Source organism: Gobio gobio (assembly GCF_949357685.1).
Source record: "Gobio gobio genome assembly, chromosome: 11".
In the NCBI taxonomy this organism is placed as follows: Eukaryota; Metazoa; Chordata; class Actinopteri; order Cypriniformes; family Gobionidae; genus Gobio; species Gobio gobio.
The window spans coordinates 24062078-24086605 of record NC_137104.1 but is presented as its reverse complement, the minus strand read 5'-3'; the positions used below and the strand labels follow the sequence as shown (position 1 = coordinate 24086605).

General features: G+C 37.6%; 1 protein-coding gene across 1 annotated transcript; it reads right to left on the bottom strand.

Moving 5' to 3' along the window:
- Positions 1-236: 236 nt before the first annotated feature.
- On the bottom strand, positions 237-24327 carry spag1a (sperm associated antigen 1a). Its single transcript, XM_079829519.1, has 8 exons — positions 23847-24327; positions 22341-22440; positions 21650-21802; positions 19279-19433; positions 13496-13637; positions 10531-10657; positions 10190-10316; positions 237-1327 (listed from the first exon to the last, which is right to left on the bottom strand). Exons 1-8 carry the CDS (start codon positions 24202-24204, stop codon positions 1323-1325), a joined length of 1167 nt encoding a protein of 388 aa, XP_079685645.1. The 5' UTR covers positions 24205-24327; the 3' UTR covers positions 237-1322.
- Between the last annotated feature and the right edge of the window lie 201 nt (positions 24328-24528).

Here is a 24528-nt window from a genome sequence, read left to right as displayed (position 1 = left end):
ATTACATATAAAACCTTAATGTTACTGAATTTAAATGTGTTATGTTTTTAAACATGTGAAATGTAATATATACTTAAGTTTACACTACTCTTAAGATTTTTAAAAAGAAATCGATACCTTTGTTTAGGAAGGCTGCATTACATTGATTAAATGGGAATTATAAATGTGTGTATGTATATGTATATATATATATATGTATATCTGTATATCTGTTATTCAAACAAGCAGCACAACTTCTGAAGACTGGTGTAATGATGCTGAAAATTCAGTGTTGCCATCACAGAAATAAATTTACATTTTAAAATGTATTAAATTATCAAAGTTGTTTTAAATTGTAATATTTCACATTATTATATGTTTTACTGTATTTTCCATTGTATTTTAATGGACTTCTTTCAAAAACATTTAAAAAAAAACTTAGAACCCAAACTTTTGGATGGTAGTGTATAATCAAATTATTTGGATGTATTATCTAAAATCACTGGGGATGCTTTTTTGCTTTATTTTTTGCAGCATTTGCAATTATGAAACAATTGTTTTAAAATGACAAAACATAATCATGTCTAATGGCAAACATATATCACCTAGAAGTTTATAAAGCCATTTATTTAGCTGATGCAAATGTGTTTATCTGAAACATTTCTTTAGCTGACATCCCAAAGAAAAAAACTACATCTAATGTTATTACATTCATACATAGTGAGATCTTGTGTTTTATTTATGCATATTGAGACAATGGGCTGAAGGCTGGAAGATGTCAAAAAATTACACTACATGAGCTACATGTATTCTTAAATTACACAGTACAATGGAATAGCTATTAAAAATATATTAAATCCTGAGAAATGAGACATTTTAAACGTAGCAAATTAAATGTTCCTATACAATTCCATCTGAGAGTGTTAAATCACTCCATATGTGAGCCACAGCTTCTTATAAAAGGCACATTCTCTTATACACACACGACAACCATCACATCACAACCCGAGAATCCCGTTTGTTACACGCTTCCCAGCCGTGCCATGCTCACACGTGCCTATTTGAAGCCAGAGTTAGGGATTATGAACAGTTTTGCATGCTTTGCATTGTCAGCATTGCATCAGACACAATATTCCTAGAAGAACGTGAGATGAGTGTTTGTTGGAAGGGAAACTTTAGTTGCGGCGCATGACAGTCTACACAAAGATGAATGGACCCTCGTGGCGGGACTGTGGGATCTCAGAGCTGGGATTCTCAGGCTCGTTGGATCCGCTGTGTCTGGCTTTAATGAAGGAGGCTCTGTTCTTCCTGTAGCTCTCTGTTCATTATTTATCGTCTTGATGTCAACCTACAGAGAGGACACAATCACAGTCAGCATCATGTAGGCTGTCATATTGAAGCCAACTATATATCCATGATATCTGTGCACATCATTTTCATGTGCCCTCATAATCTTATAACTTCCCCTCCCTCTGACCCCAATGACACCTCTTCTCTTGTCTGATGATGCCAGGGAGGGACAACCTGTCACTCACATGACATCACAGCGGTGCGGGATGACACCAAAACCCGGTTCCCTCAATATTTTCCTATGTGGGTTTTCAATTTAATTTTCCATTGTAGAAAAAAAGTTCAAGTATCATCAAGTTATGTTCACCACAGACCTTGTTTTACTCATGTTTTGAAAAAACCCATAGGAAAATCTCAAAGGAACCAGCGGCGCCGGCGAATTCTGGACTTCCGGGTTTTGATGTAACAAGAATGATTATTAAAAATGTACATATCATGTGTGGACGGTCCTTATGGCTAACTATTTCTGTTTGTTTTTTTTATTTCCTGTACAAAAAGTACCACTATGATTTTATTTGATTTAAAAAAATAAAATAAAAAACTTTTGTAATGGACAAAATGAGTACAAATCTACATTTCACTAAAGGATCAGGAAACCAAATAAAAGTGTGCCATGGGTAAATTAAAATGTACAATAAATGAAATAAGAAAGTACCTCATGCATCTTGTCTTTTTGTTCCTAAAGTAATTTAAAAGCAGATCCATATTATGTTCATAATCATGTTTTGGCTATAAACTGTTCATTATGTGGATTAGCTTTTTTCTATTTTCTCATACTGTATGAATGTGATACTTTTCAAGTCAAATATAGACTAAACAATTGTATAATAAAATAAATGTAGGTACAAAAAAATACAATCTTGAAACTCAATTTGTTTGACAAAAGGTTAGAGACAGAGACATCTACCCCAAAAAATCTTGAGTATTTGGAAAAAGAAATGTAGGCTACAATAGTTTCTTTCGCAACTTTTTTCAATATCCAAATTAAATTGTTCCAATAATAGTTTAATAGGATACATTCTATAAAAGATACCTCTCTATTTGTTTGTTATTGTCCAAACTCTTTTCCAGTTGGAACAATTTTCTTTTTAAATACACTGCCACTTGCTGATATGCAGATGGTTATCGATTTCAAAAAGCTGCTCGATTGGAGGTATCATTCATATCTATTGCATAAACATGTGGGACAAATTACAGGCCAAAGTTTAGTAGGCAACTTAGGGTCTGGGATTTGTTCAGTTATGAGCAATTGTAATAATGACCCCTAGCCTCAGTTAACACCACTAATCAGCCAAACCTAAGATTAAAGTTCACTGAGGTAAGATGGCTGATTAGAGGCTGTTAGGTAGATTGTAGTTTAGGTCTTTTTATTACATGTCTTACAGGTCAGTTCCTGCATTTGGCTATCAAATATATTTATAATATTGTGGTTCCAGTCAATGCATTAGTGGTGGGGATTTTTCTGTGACTCTTTTTGCAGGTTACGGTTTTACGCCAGTAGGTGGCGGCGGCGGTGAATCAGTGAATTGTTTACTCAACCGACTCGTTCAAAGCACTGATTCATTTAGTAGCGCCACTGCTGTGTGCATTATTTTTTGTTGGAGAAACAAGAAAAGACAAAGTAAAAGGAAATACTCTGTCTAATATGTAAGTTACTCAGTATTAACTTGCTGTCGTGAAACTTGTGATATTGCTTAAATAAAAATGCGTAACGTTAGGCTAAACTAGTTGAATAACTTTTGCACTTGGTCCTAACCAGACTTGACGCCAACAAGCAACCGCAGATTCTTTTTTGGGATTCGTATTTCTGTGATGTCGTGGCTGACAGCTCAATGATTATCTCAGGTACGTAGACTACATGTTTTGTACAATACTAAAATTGTTTAATTTGAGTTCGAATGTCATAAAGCGACAACGGTTTACCTCAGATTCTTGAAACGTTAAAACTTTAACTCCGCCCATACGCTCTTCTGATATGTTGTGATGTTAGTTTTTTGTATTTTAATTTTTTTTAATGCATGTACATTAATAACACTAATACGCTGTATTTTATTACTTTTACAAAAAACAAGTTACCACTGCTGTGAGGATTACAGCGTCTATGGGAGTGATGGTAAAAAGGAACATCTTTCTCTTTTCACCTGTCTATTAGGTTTATCAACAAATATATACAGGGAGTGCAGAATTATTAGGCACGTTGAGTCTCTGAGATCCTGACACCTTGCACTTCTGGAGACTCCAGGTAGGTTGCAGCTCTGGAAAATGGTGGCGCTGGAGACTAAAGGGTTCCTGATGGTTTCACCCTTAATTCTTCACCTTAATTCTTAATTCTTTTGCAGTTAATAGGTGTCTTTTCTCCGCCACATGTTTTTGTCTGACCCTGCTGACCCAACGAGCATTTCACTGTCCAATGGTCATGCCTTAACTGCAATGTCTAGTATTGCATTAGTATTGCATCCTTCTCATGGGCATTTAATACTTTTTGACTTTTCAGTCTGAGTTAAATCTCTTTTTTGGCTCAATTTATCTGTAAAAGAAAACATGCCTAAAAATTCTGCACACCTGAATATAAGGTGTTTTTCATTTCCAGCCTTCATGAACAATTATATATCACTTATACATTATTAAATACTAAATCAATAGTAGTTATTAGGATTAATGTGGTTTGGAATTGGTCAAATGTGCCTGGAAAAAAAATATGATCAGAAAATCAACGTGCCTAATAATTCTGCACTCCCTGTACAACCCTGTTAACAACAACAAAAATTAAAATAATATAAAATAAAGAACAGACAAACAAGAAAAATAAACAAAAATGCACATTTAGGGCCTGGGGTAATATAAATTACTTAAGGTGCTTCAAAGGCACTTTTAAACAACCAGGAAAAAAGGTCACAGAGTCAACAGAATGAATATTATATGGTTTACTCAACGTTACATATTTTAAGGCTTTAATATTGCTGGAGGTATATATTGTATCTAAGTAATACTTCAAATCTTTACAAAATATAATAAATAGGGGCTTTACAGACAAAAATGTGCACGTATGTATAAAATAAATAGATTTATTAGAAAATATTTGTCCTTTAGAGCGTCTTGTAGCTTGTCGCATCAGGAGGACCGCCATACATTTTACGTCACAATAAGCAAGTAAAAACTACTATAGTGAACTATTGAAAGGGACAGCCGTTTGTAGTGGTGTCTGAAACCATAGTAGTGATTATCGATTCCCCTCATTCAATCAGTGTTGAGGCGGAGCGTGTGTATGGCTGCGCAAGGCTTAGCATGGACTAGCATGGCATTTTCTCTCTCAAACCACTGACTGCTGCTGCTTCTGATTGCTTTAGGGAAAGGACGCTTAAATCTGCTGTTCTAGGATCAGTTTTCTCCGTAATAATAACATATTTATCAAAACATATTTGGCAAATTATGCAGTGCATATATGCACTGTAAACCCGAACAAGTTGGCAAAACTCAAAAAATTCGAGGCAATCAGTTGCCTCAAAATTTTTAAGTTAATGAAATAAATGTTAAGTAAATGTTAGTTTAAGTAAACAGAACTGGTAGATTTTTATTTTGTGCTTATACATTCGGACATACTTCTTTTGAAGCCCTAGACCTCAGATGGGTGTCACATCTATGTGAGTGTTGGGTGTACTCCAGTACCTGGGCACCTCAATAAGGAGAGTACAAGTGATGTAACTCAACGGCTAGCTGCTAATGAATACCCATGCACTGGGAGCGTCAAGCAGAATGAATTTCCGCTTTTGCCTGAAGATGCCATCTGCAGCACTTTAAGTGCACTCAGTGTCTGAATTCACTCACTGGTTTTCATTTGCTCAGTGGACTATATTAGTGAAGTAATGTCGGGAATAGTGAATGCAGGGATTACATAATTTTGAAGGCCAAAACCTTTAAATGAGGTTTTCTAAATGGGTTTTTGGATAAATGCCTGAAACAAGGTCTGTGTTTATACAAGTTCAAGATAAATCCACGTTTTATTCGATGACATAAAATAGATCAGTAATACTGCCTTGTGCTTTTTTTATAATATTTTTTTAAAGCAGTGTTAATAATCTTGCAAACTATTCTAACTCAGCTGATCAACGTTTGTGATACTTGCACGTTTTGTCCATTAAGATAATGATCACAGATGAACATAACTTTTATGAATTGTGAAGCCTAAATCCAGTCGCCAGAAGTAAAAAGCTAAAGGTAGGCTATAAATGGACTACGTCACGGTCCCACTCCTTCAACGCCACCATCACTAAGCTTCTGGAAACTCTTTCAGTTTTTAACTAAAAATATTTTCCCAGAAAGAGTTAGGATAGTTTATAAAAGCACAGTTATAAGCATAACAAGGCTGTAAAAGCGGAGTTTTCCTGTTTGGCGTGATGAAGTTTAATGTCCCCGACAGCCTCTGTAGTCCCATTTAGCCACTTGTTAGCAACCGCCTATATAAAGACACGTAACAGCTTAAAAAAAATCACGAGTGGGGTTATACTGATGTATTTTACTGTATGTCGTAGAGTAAAACGTGAAAGTGTCTTGAGCTTGTGACCTTATTTCAGCCATTTAACTCGCTTCAATGTTTTGGCCTACAAAGTGATGTCATACCTGCACCACTCTATAAGGTGCATTCGTAGAAGTAATAAGCCCTGTGAAGCCGTGGTTTACAGTGAATTTATAACAGCTAAGGGGCGTTGTTAAAACCCCCTTAGCGGGGTCCTGTGAACAGCAACCACTGATCTATAAATGTTCTCTATATTGATCACTGACAGCAACATAAGTTACATTATTATGCCATTAGATGGCGCTAAAGACCGTCTTAATGAGTGAGTCACTCAGTAGCGAAGACTTTTATATTGAAATTACTAAAACTTGTTGTGTGAACACGGAACAAGATGCAACTGACAAATGAGTGCTGTCAGTAGCCACGTTTCCATTACAGATTCGCGCAAAACGATATTTTCTAAATGTCGATAAAAAACTATTGCGAAATGACAGCGCACTAGCCATTATTTTGTTATCCAAGCATTAATGCCAAGGAAAGCACCTTACACTTGTGAGCGTCACATATGAGGTGTTTGTGGGTGTTTCTCCCTCATATCTGCTTCAAGGTCTTCATGATAATGTGGCATTTCTTTATTTAGAATCCAGTCTTTTATGAGTTTAATGGTCCAACTTTATATTAGGTGGCCTTAACTACTATGTACTTACATAAAAAAATAAGTACAATGTACTTACTGTGTTCAAATTGAATTGCAAAACACCTTTGCTGATATTGAGGTGGAATACGGGTAAAGTTAGGGACAGGTGTGGTGGTATGGGTAAGTTTAAGGGTAGGGTTTGGTGTAAGGGAAGTGTCAACAGATGTAATTAGATGCAGGTATTTTAATGTAAGTACAATGTAAAAACATGTATGTACACAATAAGTGCAATGTATCAAATGATTAATTAAAAGTTAGTACATAGTAGTTAAGGCCACCTAATATAAAGTGGGTCCAGTTTAATAAAGAACTCTGTCTCGTCTTCTGTTCGTGTCATCTGCAAAGAATGATCAACTTTTACGTACACCAGGTGACCTGTAAATGCAGAAAAACTGTTTCCATTGCAGTTTTGCGAAAATTTCCTTTTCTGAATTGCCTGAAAAACCACCTCATGCGAGCGTAAAAACTTTTTGGGAAACGCGGCTACTGTCAGGACACGAGATATCGCAGTGGACATTCAATGGATTTTTTTATTATGAATATAGGACTGGGGGAATATGCTAAATCTGAATGCAGGTAATACACTCTGTCACTCAATCGCTCTCTCAAAATAATACAAGCTTCAATTAGAACAAACATATGTTTATGTTGCTTAGAATGGTTGCTTAGGGTGTTGTGCAGTGATACAGAGAACAGCTATTGACCAATCAAAATCAAGGACTGGAACTAACCATTTTATAAAGTCTTCACATGCTTGTAGAACTTGTAATTACAACGTGTAGACTCATAATGCTGTATCATAATCGCTTTGCAGACAATCAGTGTATGACGAAAGCATACAGAGCTTTATTTATGGTAATTACGACATGGTGTGAACTAGAGACCTGCACTTCCACGGGACCCAACGCCAGAGTGCGGCGCGGGACTAGATTTGATGGCCGAGTGCAGGCGGTAAGGTACTCGTGTGTGTGCGGGTTGCGGGAGAATGAGGGTGCTTTAACACTAGCAGTTTTGGTGCGTACCCGGGTTCGATTGGCGTCAGAGTTCGGTTCGTTTGGATGATGTGATCGCTGTCTTCCGAACTCGGGTGCGCACCTGCGAACCGTACCCGAGTCTGCTTAAAAAGGGTGGTCTGGGGTACGGTTCATGTGAACTCCGGTACGGTTCGCTGCTGATGTGAATGCAATCGTACTAAATTGCGGAAGTGAACCGTTATTAATGACGTATGATTTGTTTGTGTGTTGGAAGGTTGGATTCTAAAATCCACTGCCGCTTCAATATAATATAATATATATATATATATATATTCTAATTAAATTTATAATCAAAGCCTCAATCTATATTTATCCTCCTATATAATTATTATGATTTGAATGATTCTTTCCAGTTATGATTTTGCTTAAATCAAGAGAACCACTGATTGTTTCTTCCTTTATATTTCCTAAGTTTATTTTTGGTCTCTGAGTGGTGACTGAGGGTCTGTCCTAGGGGTGTGTGATGTGTCACTAGAAGACTTGATTTCAGTCATGTGTTTGGATTTTGGAGGTATCACACACTCCTAACTCGACAGGAGTGCAGTAACAGTGATCGCTCATTTAGCCCGGCTTCCAAAGATTAAATATGGATTTGTCTTTCATTTTATTTTATATTTCCTTTTACTGAAACCCTAAATAATTGTATAAATACAATTGTACTCTTGTCTGTACCTCTCACTGAGAGAAAAGCACATGTTATCAGTGTGTTTTGGAAAACTTTCTCTGGTTTGGACCAGAGCTCAACCAACCAACCTTGGAGATACTGTGTATCTGTGTGTGTGCGCAGTATTCTGTGTTACAGATCAGTATTGGAGGTGGATTACAGGCATCCTAAAAGATGGGGGGGCTTGTTATTTTGGGCAAATTGGCGCCTGCTCCAGAATCTGGAAGGTCATTACGTGCCTAATTCCGGGGTGAAGTGTACACGTGAATTGGATTAACTGACCATGTGTGGAAAACTACCATGACTGTTCATTTTCTCTGAGCCAATCAGTATCATCCACCTGGCAGTAATGACGTGGCTAGACCTTGAAAACAGTATAACTGTTGAGAAATTGTATGTACGATATGTGGGTAGGCTGGTAGAGGGAGCGCGGCCTACGAACTGCTTGTGAAACTTGAAGCTGGCATCTGCTGATAAAACTGCAAACTATTCTTCAGTAAATTTCTCTTTAATTAATTACACTCCTGACTCTAGGTCTTCATTTTTCACTACTGGACCTTAAACTGTTACCCCAACAGTGTGTTTCACTCATTTTCCTGGCGAGCGTGACTGACGTACTGAAAGCAGAGAGCTGTAGATCTAATTTCTGCTCGCCTTCAGCGTTCTTTAGAGCGTTGCAGTACATTCGCGGCAGATAGACGCAAGTGCCATTACGTACTGAAGCTTTGGAAACAAAACCAAAAATATAAAAGTGAGGTGAGCAACGCTATGCATTTTGCCGCCTTCGCCCTCGCTGTCGTTACTAAGCAACCGGGTAAACAGCTGCTGCTTTGATGACGCAAACGTACCCTTGTTCGGACCCAAATAATATAATATGAACACAGTCCAGCGGGGGCAGGGGGAGGGGGAAGCAATCGAACTCGGGTTCGGTCCAGGCAATAGAACCAAGTGTGAAAGCACCCTAAAACTATTCGCGGGACTCTCGCAAAATATAAATATATAAAAATAAAACATCTAAAAACAAATAAACTGTTATTCATCTATTGCACAAAAGCACATCTAAACAAAACAACTAAAACAAAATAAAACATGTTTTTGCTGCATTGTGCAATGTAGCCAATCACGGATATATATACAGTATGTGTTGATTTCTAGAACGCAATGGCCAATCAGATGCATTTAAGATAGACGATTTGAGCGGTGAGTGGATTCTGAGTTTTTGCTCAGTGCTGCTGAATCCTGTATGCTGGCAAATTCTCTGATTATAACAAAGAAAGTGTAGAGATTATGGGAGATTCATTGTGCAGTCATTTCATTGATAACGGGGCTTTGTGAGATCGCAATGAACTGAGATGATTGATTTTTAGGACATATGAAAGGAGCGCACTTTGCGTGCATTCTGCCACGCCAAACCATGCACGCGCTTACTTTGACGTTAAATTACTTGACACTGTTTCATGGACGTACAGAAAAAACCTATCTATATTTTTATGCAGGCTTTTGCGGGACAAAACATGAATGTTGCGGGCAGGACCGGGGGAAGGTAACATATATTTTTGCGGGGGCGGGAAAAATCCGTCCCACGCAGGTCTCTAGTGTGAATGCTGCAATAGTCTGCATTTAGCTTTTTATTTCCAGCGATTTCAAGGCTTCAAAATTCATAAAAGTTGTGTTCATTTGTGAAGATTATCATGATGAAAAAAAAGTGTTATGGTCACAGAGCTTATTTACTGTATTAAAGGCCACTGTAAAAATCCTATTGGGTTTTGTTGAGGGAACAAGGGGGAAGTGAACTTTAAGGTTGGCCTACAAAAATACGCCATCACTGCAGCGCTCTACAATGATTTCGGATTCAACTGGAATATTATCACATCGTAAATAATTAGGAAACAGTGTTGATTTCCTACATGTTAGATTCTTGTCTTCAGGTTTTTTGGATAGTGAGAATTTACCTTGGGCGTTAGCCAGTAGACTTTCTCTTAACAGGTTAGTCACCAGCTCCAGCTCCTGCTCTGCCTCCTGCACGTTTGGATCCAACTGCAGTACTTCCTGTAAATCAGTGCTTGCTGACAGGTAGTCCTGTGAGAAAACATACAGACAGACCATCTCAACTCTGACTCTAAACTGAATTGAACAGTAGTGCTACTAGTCAGTGTGATCTCTACTGCATATTTGATATGCACACAAAATCACTATTTACAGTGGATTAACTACTGTAAAATGCAAAAAAAACTAAGGAGAGACATTCTCTTTTGACCATAAAAGACATAATATCTTATGACAAAATATTAACCTTCAAGCCTTTGTGTGCCAGTGCTCGTCTGTAGAATGCTTTCTTATTGTTTGGCTCGATCTGGAGTGCAGAATCACAGTCCTGTTTGGCTTCTGCGAAACAATCCAGCTTGAGATAGCACAGAGCTCTGGAAAACACAACAAGCATTTCTCATTCAGCAATGCGGCCAGACTCTGTCCTTGGGTGTCTTTATGCTAGAGTTGTCAGAGCTAATTGCTGACTGAATAGCTTGGTCTGAGCAGCTCCAGTCTCAGCACTTTCTAGAAGGCTCGATCAACTGAGAGACAGGATAACATGTACAGCTATTCAGGATTCATTGCTACTTTGTAAGACTTTAGCGTGAACTGCAAAGCACCAAAATGCAGCTGTGAATACAAATGGCTTACTTCTTACTGCGTAGTGTATACTAATGCATGTACAGTATGTCAAACAATATGCATTATGCAACATTTCAAACATTCATATTCTACTGTTTTCACCAGTGTTATTTTAGTATTATTTATATACTATTATAGTATGTGGCAAGCAGTCGAGGCCGAGGGACTGTGAGAGATATGAGACCGGTGCGGCACGCAGCTGGCGCTCATTATCAATCACGCCACCGGCCTCGTGCCGTTCTATCACCGTCCCTCAGCCTCGACTGCTTGCCACATAGTATTTTTTATATTTTTAATTACATTTATTTTAAGTTTTTATTACGTTTATTTAATTTGTTATCATTTTATGTGCTTTTGTCTTTTTTTTTTGGTCAACGTTTGTATGTTTTCTATAAAATTTCTATTTTAGATTTAAAGGCACCAGGAAATCACCATGAAATTGACAATCATTTTTTTATGGAATATTGCAATATTTTTTGTTAAAAATGATTAATCCGTGCGTAATACTGCGTTTAGTTCACCCAAAAAAGAAAATTAGCCCATGATTTACCTCATGTCATCCTAGGTGTATATGACAGTCTTCTTTCAGACGAATAAAATGTCTAATCCAAGCTTTATAATGGCAATGAAATGTTGCCTCGTTTTTGAAGTCCATAAAAGTGCATCTATCCATCATATAACTGCTCCACACTGCTCCGGGGGGTTAAAAAAGGCCTTCTGAAGCAAAGTTTCTTTCTTGTGTAAGAAAAATATCCATATTTAAAACTTTATAGACTAAAATAAGTAACTTCCGGCGGATTGCCGTACGCATCGTTTTACGGCGAAAGAGTAATAACCCTTGATGCATCCGTATTGACAAGCACAGAAGCGCAGAGGATAGAGAAAAACAAAACACCGGTCATGAATTAGTCTAAAATGAGAATTTTTAAAGAGAAATGGCAGAGGATTTCTATATATGAGAAGAGGGGCTAGAGTTTGTTGCCCAGCCCTATCCGTGAGAGGCGTCAAAGCTTGCGATGCTTTTGTACATCGCGTCAGGGGTTACTTACTCTTTTGCCATAAGACTAATTGTGTACAGCTTTCTGCCGGAAGTTAGTTATTTTAGTCTATTTTAGTTTTAAATATGGATATTTTTCTTACACAAACGCACCACTTCGCTTCAGAAGGCCTTTATTAACCCCCCCGGAGCCGTGTGGAGCAGTTATATGATGGATAGATGCACTTTTATGGACTTCAAAAACAAGGCAACAGTTCACTTCCATTATAATGCTTGGATTAGCCAGGACTTTTTTTTAATATAACTCTGATTTTATTCGTCTGAAAGAAGAATGTCATATACACCTAGGATGACTTGAGGGTGAGTAAATCGTGGGCTAATTTTCATTTTTGGGTGAACTATCCCTTTAAGAAAAATAAAAAAAATAATGTGCCTTCATAAACTTAAAATCAAAATGTATCACAGTTCTGACTTTATATCACACAATTCTGACTTCTCAGAATTGTGAGATAGCTATATTGTGATTTATAAAGTCAGAATTGCGTGATATAAAGTCAGAATTGCGAGTTCTGAAGTCCAATTCTGAGGGGAAAAAGATATACGAGTTTATATCAATTCTGACTTTATAACTTGCATTTGCAAGTTTTTTATCTCACAATCCTGACTTTATAACTCGCAATTCTGATTTATATCACGCAATTCTGATTTTATTACTTGCAATTGTGAGTTTATATCTCAATTCTGACTTTATAAGTTGAAGTACTAAAATTATTAAAGTCGGCATGAAACATGAAAGTCTTTTCTTCTCTATTCATGTATATCTGAGCGTATGGAAGCTTGTTTCTGCCACAGTATAAAAAATAAAAAAGGCCATTTCGACTTTTTATTTCACAATTCAGACTTTTTTTCTAAAAAAAAGCAATTTTAATTTTTTATTCTGTGGGGTAAACAAGCTTCCATACACTCGGATATATATGAAGAGAGAAGACTATTGCAACTTCTGTTTCACGCTGACTTTAAAAATTTTAGAACTTCAACTTATAAGTTCAGTTCAATTAGTTGTCAAGGCAACATTTCCCATTTTTTTCATCAAGCTTTTCATCTAGTATTTATATTTATTCCAGCTTTAGTTCAATTAACAAAGACAAATTTAATTTTAGTTAACAATAACAACACTGGTTGTCACATGACCTAAGCTCATTCCATGTTTAATTCAGTGAAGTGGCGTTCAGTGTTTCAGAAATGAAACATTTCTGTGTCATGTCTGGACTATTCTTGAACACTCTGACTTGATATTTGTCAAGTGCAAGGTTGAGTCATGCACTTTGCATTATGGGATAGAGTATCCTGCACAGTGTGCTGTGTTATATACTTAACATTTTGGCAAGTAGTAAGTCATTTAGTTTTTTGTCAATTTGGCTTTTCCATGCATATCGAAAATATGCATACTGCACACAGAACAATATACATACTGCTGAAATGGTATGTGTAACATGGTGTGCTTTTCTGAACAGCCTGTTTTGGCTAATAAAACAGTTGTAGAGCATTTAAATAGAAGCATGTTTTCACCTGATCAATTGGGAACGTTTACCTGTTGGTGTAGATGGCACATTCGTTGGATTTGATGGCCAGACACTCGCTGTATTTGTCCACAGCACCTTGAAACTGGCTGTTCTTCACCATTTCATTTCCTTCTTGTTTCATCAATGTGAATCGAGCCTCTGCTTTTCTGGCTGTGGAAAAAATAGATACAGTAGAATTAAACTTCTAACTTCCGTCCCAAGACAGAGAGCCATCCCTCTTTACTAAATTATCATTATCTGCTCTAAAATCTTTTTTTTTTTACATTTTCATGACTTTGAAGCACATTTCCCTGTCAAATTCTCATTATCGTAATGCAACAACAATAAAAACAACAACAACAACAACAAAAATTGTCATGAAAATAATATCACAATGCATAAAATCTCAAGGGTAATTTTTGTAATTTCCAGTGTTATTTTAGTATTATTTATATACTATTACAGTATTCATTAATATTTTGAATTAGCTTTTTTTGTATATTTTTGTTTTCATTTTAATATTAGTTTAAATTTGGAAAATGTTGTAATTTAAAAATATATATATTTAGCTTTATTATTATATTATTATAGCATTTTTATTTTAGTATTCGTTTTAGTAATTTTAGTACTTCAAAAATCATTCTAATATTTGTATTTTATTTCATTTCAGCTTTATTTCAGTTACAGAAATCATTTTTTAATAGCTTTAGCAATAATAACAACACTGGTCATTTTTGATTATAGGGTGAAATGAGACCTGCATGGACATGTTATCGTACGAGTTACACAAAAGAGATGCACTACACTGCACAGGCTTGTGGCAGAATGTTTGGCAAGTTTGCAGTGGTTCTTCTCATTTCCAGTAAAGGCAGCAAATGCTGTGGGAATAACACACTCCCATTATTATGACATCATTCTGGCTCAAAAGACAACAGAGCAAAGGTCGACCCATTGTTAATGTGATCAGGTGCTGCTGTGTGCCGTGTGATCATGTGTGTTTTCCTTTCTCGGTTCAGAATGAAACTGGAGCTGTCTGGTTCCATTACGATGAAAGCTGACTATGTTACACCTTTACATAATTGATTGCCATCAAGTGCGGTACATCTATGCTGACAAATGCTGTTATAGATGCAGCTTGTGACTGAAACTGTTAGCATAATAATTGTATGTAAACAAGGAAACAGTGAAAATGTAAACGTCACACGGCACGCTATCATGCCTATTATAAGGTGTTCAGTGTCATTTTTTTTATTATTTATCAGCACTGTCCTGCATTTGCAGTTCTTTAGTGTTCCAGCATGGATTTTTATTTTGAAATGCATTATGAATATCCATGCAAACATCTTTGACAACCTCAGCATGAACATCCTAGCTGGTCCAGACTGGTTTTTGCTGGTTAGCGTTGAATCACTGTGAGTTATTGAAACTGTGCTTGTTACATTCCGTACTTTGTTCAATCAGTTTTTCTCATTCACTAGTAATTGCATGGATTATTCATATTTATACGCACAGGAGAACTTCTCACAAAACATTTTCGTCTATTCAAATGAACTTGTACTTAACCTTATTCTAAGGAATTTGCTTTTTTTTAAATGAGCGACTGCATACCCACGGATAGTAATTTGCATAAAACACTCCCAAACACCTCTATATAAAGGACATCATTGCGCAGCTTCTTGTTTGTGGAACCACTGAGATTTTAATTCCCCAAAGAAATTGGATAACCTTAGGTGAGAATGTGTTGGTTTGTGTTTTTATGTATTAATTCAATATTACAGGTTTTTAAACTATGGTAACGTTTTAATGTGTTAGCTGACGCCTTTGTCTTGTTGTATGGTGTTAGTTTAGCAAAATCATCTGCTGAAGTCTATTGCAGAATGCAGATATAGTCCCGGTGGCAGGATACACAATGTCTGGGTGGGGGGTTGGCTTCCGGTTGAAATCGTGGTCCATTCCAATATGGCAGACGGCTTACGTATAGCGGCCCATAGAAACAGCCGCTAATGAGGCATCTGTGTACCTGTGCTCCAAACTAGCTCTTTAGCTCCGCCCACTCCCATGAAGCACTGTGGGATAACATAATCGAGCGCATCTACGCTCTCAAAATACTGACATGTTTGTATATACATGTATTTATATTATATTTTTCCATTGTTTTTCATTCAAATATGCTGTTCACAATGCTTCCTGGGATATAAAACCGTTATATCCAAGCAGATCTCGCCCCCCCATTGACTACCATAGTAGGGGGAAAAAAATACTATGGTAGTCAATGTGGGGCGAGATCTGCTTGGTTACAAACATTCTTCCAAATATCTTCTTTTGTGTTCAGCAGAACAAAGAAATTTATACAGGTTTGATACAACTTGGTGAGTAAATGATGACAGAATTAAAATTTTTGGGTAAACTATCCCTTTAAAAGTGCACTATGTAAAATTTTTGGAGTAAAATATCCAAAGACCACTAGGCCAGTGTTATATATTTTGTTCAGTTGAGTACTTACAATATCCCAAATGTTTCCAACTATTTCTAATTCGTGAGAAATTGCTATTTTAGCCAAGGAACTGGGACGTGTGAGGGAGTCGCCTGTCGATTGCGTCATATCTGCGTTACCCTCGGTTTCCGGTTTTATTCTGCAGAAACGCTTTACTCTCACTGCAGTGTGAACAAGTGTCATAGCAGCCGGTGAGAGAACGCACACAGTAACGTCATAACATCATTGTCAACACACTCAGATGTATCTAATATGATAAACAGAGCTGCGTTACCTCATACTCATGACTGGTACACCGGAAGTGGCATCAGAGACTGTCATAATAAAAGTCCCGCTGCTCTTCTCATTAACAATCGCTTCAGCGGCCTTGCTCAGCTCCACTACACTCGGTCCTGCTCTGCTTCATACTACAGTAACGTTAATAATCGCATCCATGAACATGATTTCTGTCCTATCCCGATTCTTTTCCACCGGCTGTGAGGTGAAGACCACATGTCCCAAGATTCTGTGCTCAAATGTGGCGTCATCAAACTACGCCCTCTAGTGGACGGAAAAGTTACATAGTGCACCTTTAAGCACAGTCTTGTACCTTTGTATTTTTGTCCGATTTTCTAAAACTTTTTTGCTTCAAATCCAAGTTTTTAGTGTTGTGATTCACCTCGTAGCTGTTTGGCTTGGTTCATGGCTTACAACTCTTTAACAAAGACCATTTTAAAATCCCTATGGGAAAAATGAATGAAAAAATGCGTCAGGAAGCAGTGCTACTGAAAAAGGGTCCGGGCACTGTTGCACTCTAAACCAGTTCAAACAATAAATTGTGTATACAGACCCAGATGCAAGCCTCTCAATTAACCAGCTATACATTTCTGCATATTTATGCAGAGCAACCTTGCATCTCGACCTATACTGCACCTTTTCTTACTCCTTTACTATATATGGTGAAATATATTTAAGATTAAATAACTATCATCCCAACACATTTACAGTCCAAACCTAAATCTATTCAGACACCTTCAACATTTTCTCACATTATCACAGTTTATTTGCTATAGTTTAGAAAAGGGTAATAAAATATGACAAGAACTCAAATTAAGAACTTGATAATGTCAGATAATTTTGATAGAAAGGTATATAATGGATTACAATCAACCAATCAGCTGTCAGCTGTTAAACTTAAGTACACAAGAAGGCTGTGTCTACACTTGGCATTAACATGCGATCATCGTGATTCGATCACGTGTTTACATTTGTTCACATCAAGTGATCTCTGTATCTGGATTTCTGTTTCCCCCAAAATATTTAAATGAGAACTGTAATAGGCTTTTATCACGGAGTGTAAAACAACTTTCGCTTTAACCTCTATCAATAGGCAGTTCCCATAGCATGGGATTTTTGTGATTTATTAATTTACACTTAATATATACATCTCAAATAGGGTACTTAATCTACCAGTTTGTTTTCCGACAATAATCTTGTATGATGAAACAAAGAAAAATGTTTATTTTGACGCGAGAGCGCGCAAGCATTTATATAGGCTACTGTAGGCTACGTGTAACATACAGAAAAGTATCTCACCACCTTTTTATTAAAGAAATACAACATAAAAACATATCACAAAGAGCATTGATTACAACTAAATAGGCTACGCAACACATCGTTTATTGATGCACGAGTAAAAATGGTACAAATTATATAATGCTTGCATTGCTTTCCTTCACTTACTTTCTGATACGATCTTCAGTCTTAGATCAAAGTTGTAAAATGAAGAAATATTTCCAAAGTTGATTATTAACTGTCCATGTTAAATGAGTCATATCGTCCAGGTTTAAGTGCTAAGATAGTAACATACAATGCATATTGTAGACAAAAAATGGAATATTATTGATAATAAACATTCTGAAGTAATAAAAACATATAACATTAAAGCTAAAATTCATTGTGTATTCTGATTATTCCTCTGGCAGTAAGTAACGTTAACTTGAGCAGTGTGCAGCTCTTCATTTAGATCTCATGACTGATTTACACAGGCAGCTCTGACCTCATTCAGATATTGTTGCACAATTAAAATGAAATATGGTATAGAAGATATCATGTAAGTGTAAATAACCAGTTTTAAACTATTCTCAAGGTGAAATACGTTTAATTTCTTGTCAAAACTGCGTCCGTCCATTATTTTCCAACAGCCGGAGCGGGTGGGGAATTATATGACGTCGACTTGTGAATGTAGATACGATGGCTGGATTGTTTTTACATTACACTGAGTCCTCGACTACCTGGGACGGACCAGGTCACGCTGATTGGATAACATTCCGATCAGAAACGCGTTTACACTTGTCTTTTCAATGTGTATGTGGACAACATCCGGATACAGGTCGCATGTTAATGCCAAGTGTAAACGCAGCCTTAGATAATACCAATTTAGGTCAACCAATTACCAAGCAATGCTTAATTTTGTTCAGTCAGTGGTGCAAAAGCATTAGCAATTAAAGAAAAAACACTTAAGCAAAACATGGTCAGGTCAAGGTGTCTGAATAATTTTGGTCTTTCATTTTACTTATAGTCTACTGCAGGCATTCTCAACCCAGGTCCTCGAGGGCCACTGTCCTGCAAAGTTTAGCTCCAACCCTAATCAAACACAACTGAACCAGCTAATTAAGCTCTTCAGGATTACAGGCAGGTGAGTTTGATCAAGGTTGGAGCTAAACTCTGCAGGACAGTGGCCCTCGAGGACCAGGATTGAGAACCCCTACTGTATGAAGAATTTTGGGGTATAATGTGTACTTTATTTTGCTATCCTCACTTACATAAATAAACTATAGTGTCCTGCACCCACTAGTAAAAAATTATATCTGGTGTCTGAATAATTTTTGGTTTGACTGTATAAGGCCATTCAGAGTATGTGATTTTTGCGTAGATGTGATTTCAGTTCCTAAAAACTGAAATTTAGAATAATTTGAAGTACAAAGGTTATTGATGAATCATTATTGAATCATGAATTGAGAAAACGTTCATACACAGCTTTCACTCATAAAAAAAAAGTGAGACCCATTCTTATCAACCTTGTAAATAAATATGCAAATAAGATATGAACCATTTCAGATGTGACAGTATTGGACCTAATTTCTTTATAGATTGCTAATTAAGTTAACATTTTTGCTTTTGATAGCCAATTTAAAATATAATATCTGCACTGTTTATACTTATTATTTAGTTGTGCTTTCTAAAGAGAAGCATCACTATTGCTATTGCTCATACTTGAGTACAAAACTGTTCTCTTCCATCTGGCAGCTGTTTTCTTTTGGTTTTGGTTTAACTCACCTTTCTCCTCTTCTACTCTGGCCGCGCGGGCCTGCAGAACCTCTGCACTGGGTTCATCTTTACGGTGCTGCTGGGCAGAAAGCGGAACCAATGGAATCTCTGGAATCTTCTCTCGCCAGTCAGGGCCGTCCTCCTCTATCAGCATTTTAGTGATTCTGAGAACATATCACAAACACAATCAGACATAACTGGAATTGTTACCATTTCACCTAAAAAAAAAGTTTCCTTAAAGGTATTGTTCATCCAAAAATGAAAATTCTGTCATTTACTCACCCTCATGTTGCTCCAAACCTGTATACATTTCTTTGTTCTGCTGAACACAAAGGGAGATATTTTGAAGAAAGTTTTGGTGCTTTTCCACTGCATGGTACCGCTCGGTACGGCTCACTTAAATAGTATCACCTCGGTTGAGGTTCTAAGCGAGCCGTACCGATACTAAAATGTGACGTGTAAACACTGCAGATCACTGATTGGTCAAAGAGAATCGTCACTACATCCCGATCAGAGATGCGTTTACCCTTGTCTTTTCAATTTGTATATGGACCAAGCGGCAATCTCCCGCAGTTTCTCTTGAAGCCAATACGGAAGTGACTTAAACTGCAATTCATCGACTGGCCACTAGGGACAGGCTCCAGAAGGGAGCAGAATCTCATTGAGCCCCATGTTAAAATGCCCAACTTTACAGCAGAAAAACACAGGTTTACAGCCTGGTACAAATTGTGGTTTTGGTCTATACGGCTAATTCTGCCCTTCATGACAACTGTGATGGGGTGAATTTTTTTTTATAACTCATTCGTTTACATTATATAAAGCCTTAAAGTTCTGCATAATTAAGGGCCTGGCCACTTCGAGTGACAGGTGGATAGCCATTTATCTGCTGTCTGTTAGTCATCGCGTCACTTCAGCTTCGCCCACGTCCCGCCTTTTTGCCCATTTTCTGTTATCCGGGGGTGACGCGTTGCCAAGATGGCAACGGCCAGCTCGACCCTACGCTTCAAAACTGCTCTTCAGAATCCTATGGGTGACGTCACGGACACTACGTCCATATTTTTTTACAGTCTGTGATTTGGACAACATCCAGATACAGGTCGCATATTAATGCCAAGTGTAAACGCAGCCTTAGATAATACCAATTTAGGTCAACAAATTGCCAAGCAATGCTTAATTTTCTTCAGGTTTTGCAAAAGGTCGCATTAGCAATTATAATTTTGGTCCCAAATATTTTATACATTTTACTGGTAGTCCACTCTATGAAGAATTTGGGGGTATAATATGTCAAAGTTTACTTTATTTTGCTATCCTCACTTACATAAATGAACTATAGTGTCCTGCACCCAATAGTAAAAAATTATATCTGGTGTCTGAATAATTTTTGGTTTGACTGTATAAGGCCATAAGGAGTAGGTGATTTTTGCGTACATGTGATTTCAGTTCCTATAAACTGAAATTTGGTTTTGTGACACGAGACACCAAACCTGTTCATCTTGCAGTGAAAACATCCACATGCCGAGAATCAAGAATACCATTCCATCGATATGCTCCATTGCTCCTGTGTTATGCGTTTGTTTGTGTCGCACGTGTGTTTGTATGGCGTTTACGATATACTATAACGATCAGTCTATAATCCCACCCACTTTGAAGCAGTACTAAACTGCAATGGAAAAGCGCCATTTGTAACCAGGCTGCTTTGGGACACCATCGACTTCCATAGTAGGAAAAAAAATACTATGGAAGTCAATGGTGCCACAGAACTGTTCCCACATTCTTCAAAATATCTTCCTTTGTGGTCAACAGAACAAACACATTTATACAGGTTTGGAACAACCTGAGGGTGAGTAAATAATGACAGAATTTTCATTTTTGGGTGAACTATCACTTTAAGTACTTATATAAATATCTAAACGTCCTTGAAATGAGATCTATCATGGCCTTGAGGACAAACATTTTTCAAGATATACTTATTTTCAGACAATACATCTTGAATATTTAAGAATATATTTCATCCTATTGGCAACTTTTCAATTAAAACACTGCAAGAAAAAAAATATGTAGGAAAACAGAAAAGATACTGCTAACTGCTAAGGACATTATCTGTTAATTTGAAAGACATTTCATTTAACCCTAAAGTACAATGTAATGCATAATGCAAAATATAATAAAACACCGGTGAAAAATCAGGAAGGAAAATCCCTTCATATTAACAGTGTTCTTAGAGGGCCAAAAAAAACTACCAATGCGATAAGAAGCATAAACATCTTATGAAATTTGTCTTCATAAGGATGTTTATTTTACAGGATAATGGCAGGAATAAACTGCATTTTTGCTGCATTTTAAAACATGTTTATGTTTCCCTGTGGCCTTTGAATTCTACCTGTGCACACTGTCGTGAGCCGACTGCACGCTGATGTCTATCTGCAGTACTGTCTTGTAATCCACATACGCCATCCTGTAGCGCTCCAGAGATTCATACGCCATAGCTCGCCGGAGGAGGGGCTTCAGGGAGAAGGGGTGGAGCTCGAGCGACCTATAAATAAACAGGATGAGACACAGAGGATCAAGATCTTTCTCTGATCCTGTGCCCTACAATGAACTCCCTAACTCTACATTTGTAGCCATTCATAAAGCTGCATGTGTTATGAGATATTCCTGCTAAAATAATGTTTGAGCTGAAGCAATTCTTTTCTATTTTCTTAGTCAGTTTGAAACGGTGTATGTCCTGTGTCTTTCCTCTATGGTGTATTGTAGGATTAAAGAATGGATGCATCTAAACAAGATGGTGGAAAGTACAGTATGATTACAAGACTAATTTTATTATTTGCCTCCAATGGAGCAGAACATGGTAACAGACTGCCGAGTTTCTTTGTGCCGGTTAACCAGGCTGCTGGTAAAGCTCCTTACAGTGCAACTGCGTTGGGTGTTAATCTTACTGAGACAATCACACGCACTTGCAGTATTACCTCACACATAAATCCAAGCTAAACGCAGCCATGTGGCTCTCATTATTTGGTGAAAGTCTGGTCACTGGCCACGGAACAGTGTGTGCATAGAAAAGTGCGGTTAACCTGGTGCAGTCCTGAATGCAGTCTGTGCTGTTTCCGTCTTTGAGGTAGCATGCAGCTCTATTGGAGTGCAGAATACAAAGATCCTCTGGGCTGTCAATACCTGCAAATACAAGCACAGCACTGAAAATAGACTAAGAAAGCAGCTTTAGTTCTGCATGGATACATGTGGGAGGAAGGGTTCATAGTGCAGGCAGCCATTCATTTTGGAAAACATTTTGTTTAGTCACCTAATATCATGTTACAAACCCAATTAGTCATAGAAAAAACACCCTGGGGAAGCTGAGGGAGGAAGACGGAACATCCCATCTTTCAAAAGGCCCATTACGTAACTTTAGTGGGCACACCCACAATGCAATTTGGCGGAAAGTGAGCAGCAGACTTGTGAAACACTTTCACTTTTAATATAAAAATGCGGCTCATGTCCCTAAAATGCAGTGGCTTGATGAACGCCAGTTCTAAACCCTTTCCATGGGAAATCTAGACAGCCGAGCCTCTCTATGAACCGGCATTGGATACCTCCCCCTGCATTACTCAGCGCTGCTGAACAGGATCTATGCAATGTTTGCGCACTAGATGCTTTCGTAGTCCACACTACAAAATGACTTATTAAAATGTGCTGGTTCATTCAGGGAAAAAAGCAACTAAAACTAAACTGTATGAAGATACACACTATTAACTGTCACCTTGCCAAAAATGCCATTTTGGTAGCATCAACAACTGTTAAATTTACTATTTTAACATGCATGGAATATATACTATTTCACAATACATACTTAAGTACCATGCCAGAGTCATTACAATATGTCAGTATACTATAAAAACAACGATCACCTCGCCAAAACAATCACCTTACCAAAAAATATAATCTTGGTAACATTAAAACCGGGTAAATATACTATCTTAACACCCATCATAGACAATTTCAAGATACACAAGCACAAAATAAGTTTACCTCACCAGAATCTTGCTGAAATACGCTAACTAATAAAACAAATTCAGCACATTTAAGTTAGTATACTACAAAAAGTATGAAAATACATACTATAAAATGTCACCTTGCCAAAAATGGCATTTTGTTGACGCTGAACAATGTTATACTTTTGTAACACATACACATTATTTTAAGAGAAATGCTTTTACCCCACCATAATGTTTGAAATATTTTGGTTAATTATCCAGTAATTTAAGTCACTATACTATGAATGACAGTTTATTGTACATAAGTATATAGTACGTTTATAGAACACCAAAACTTGTTAAATATATTATTTTAACAAGCATAGGGTGTATAATTTTAAGATAAGTAAACACAAAATACTTTCATCTTTTAAAGCCCAGTACTTTTAAGCCTGTATACTAGAAAACCCCCTTACCAAAACAATCACCATACCAAAAATATATGTATACAGTAATCTTGGTAACACCAAAGACTGTTATATCTACTGTTTTAACATGTATGTCATGCATGATTTTAATAAAAAAAACTCAAATAGAATTGTACTCTACCAGCTTCTATACATCCGTCGATGGCTTGTGTGTATTTCTCCAGCGCGTCCCCAAACTGTCCATTTTTGAACAACAAATTGCCCTCATTTTTGAGCCTGGCCAGTGGAGGAGGAAGGGCCCCACACGGGGCGTCCAGATTATAGCTCTCCCCAGCACTGAGCCCATGACTAGAGCCCTGAGGCTCATTCTGGCTCTTGTCGGCTGGAAGGGTGCCATTCACTGCCGTGCTCTTCCCTTGGACTTCCTTTGAGTTGGCTGTGTTGTTTCCATGGCTCCTCCTGCGCCCCGGGGTCCCAGGTTGAGAGTGCGGGCCCCCTCCCTCTCCGTGACCGGGGGCCTTCTTCTGTGAATTCCCCATGGCTGCCCTCAGTCTCTACCAGAGTAAAGCGAGCTCTCGTCCTCACGCAAACACTCATACACACTCTCCCTCTCTTCCTGTTCCCTGCGCAAACTGTACAGGCTAAGCCAGAACTAGGAAGACACACCTCCTGCCGGGTGCACTGAGCTGTGACATCACGGAGGGGGAGGGGCTGCGCCGCTGCTGCAGAGTGGGGGTGGTTTCCTGTGAAACAGCAACCAGGGGAGTTCAAAAGGCCCTGCTGGATTTCACTGTGCAGAAAATCAGCTGCAGAGACCTTCAGCCGACACTGTTTAGGATCTCTGAAGACTTGTGTTTATTTTA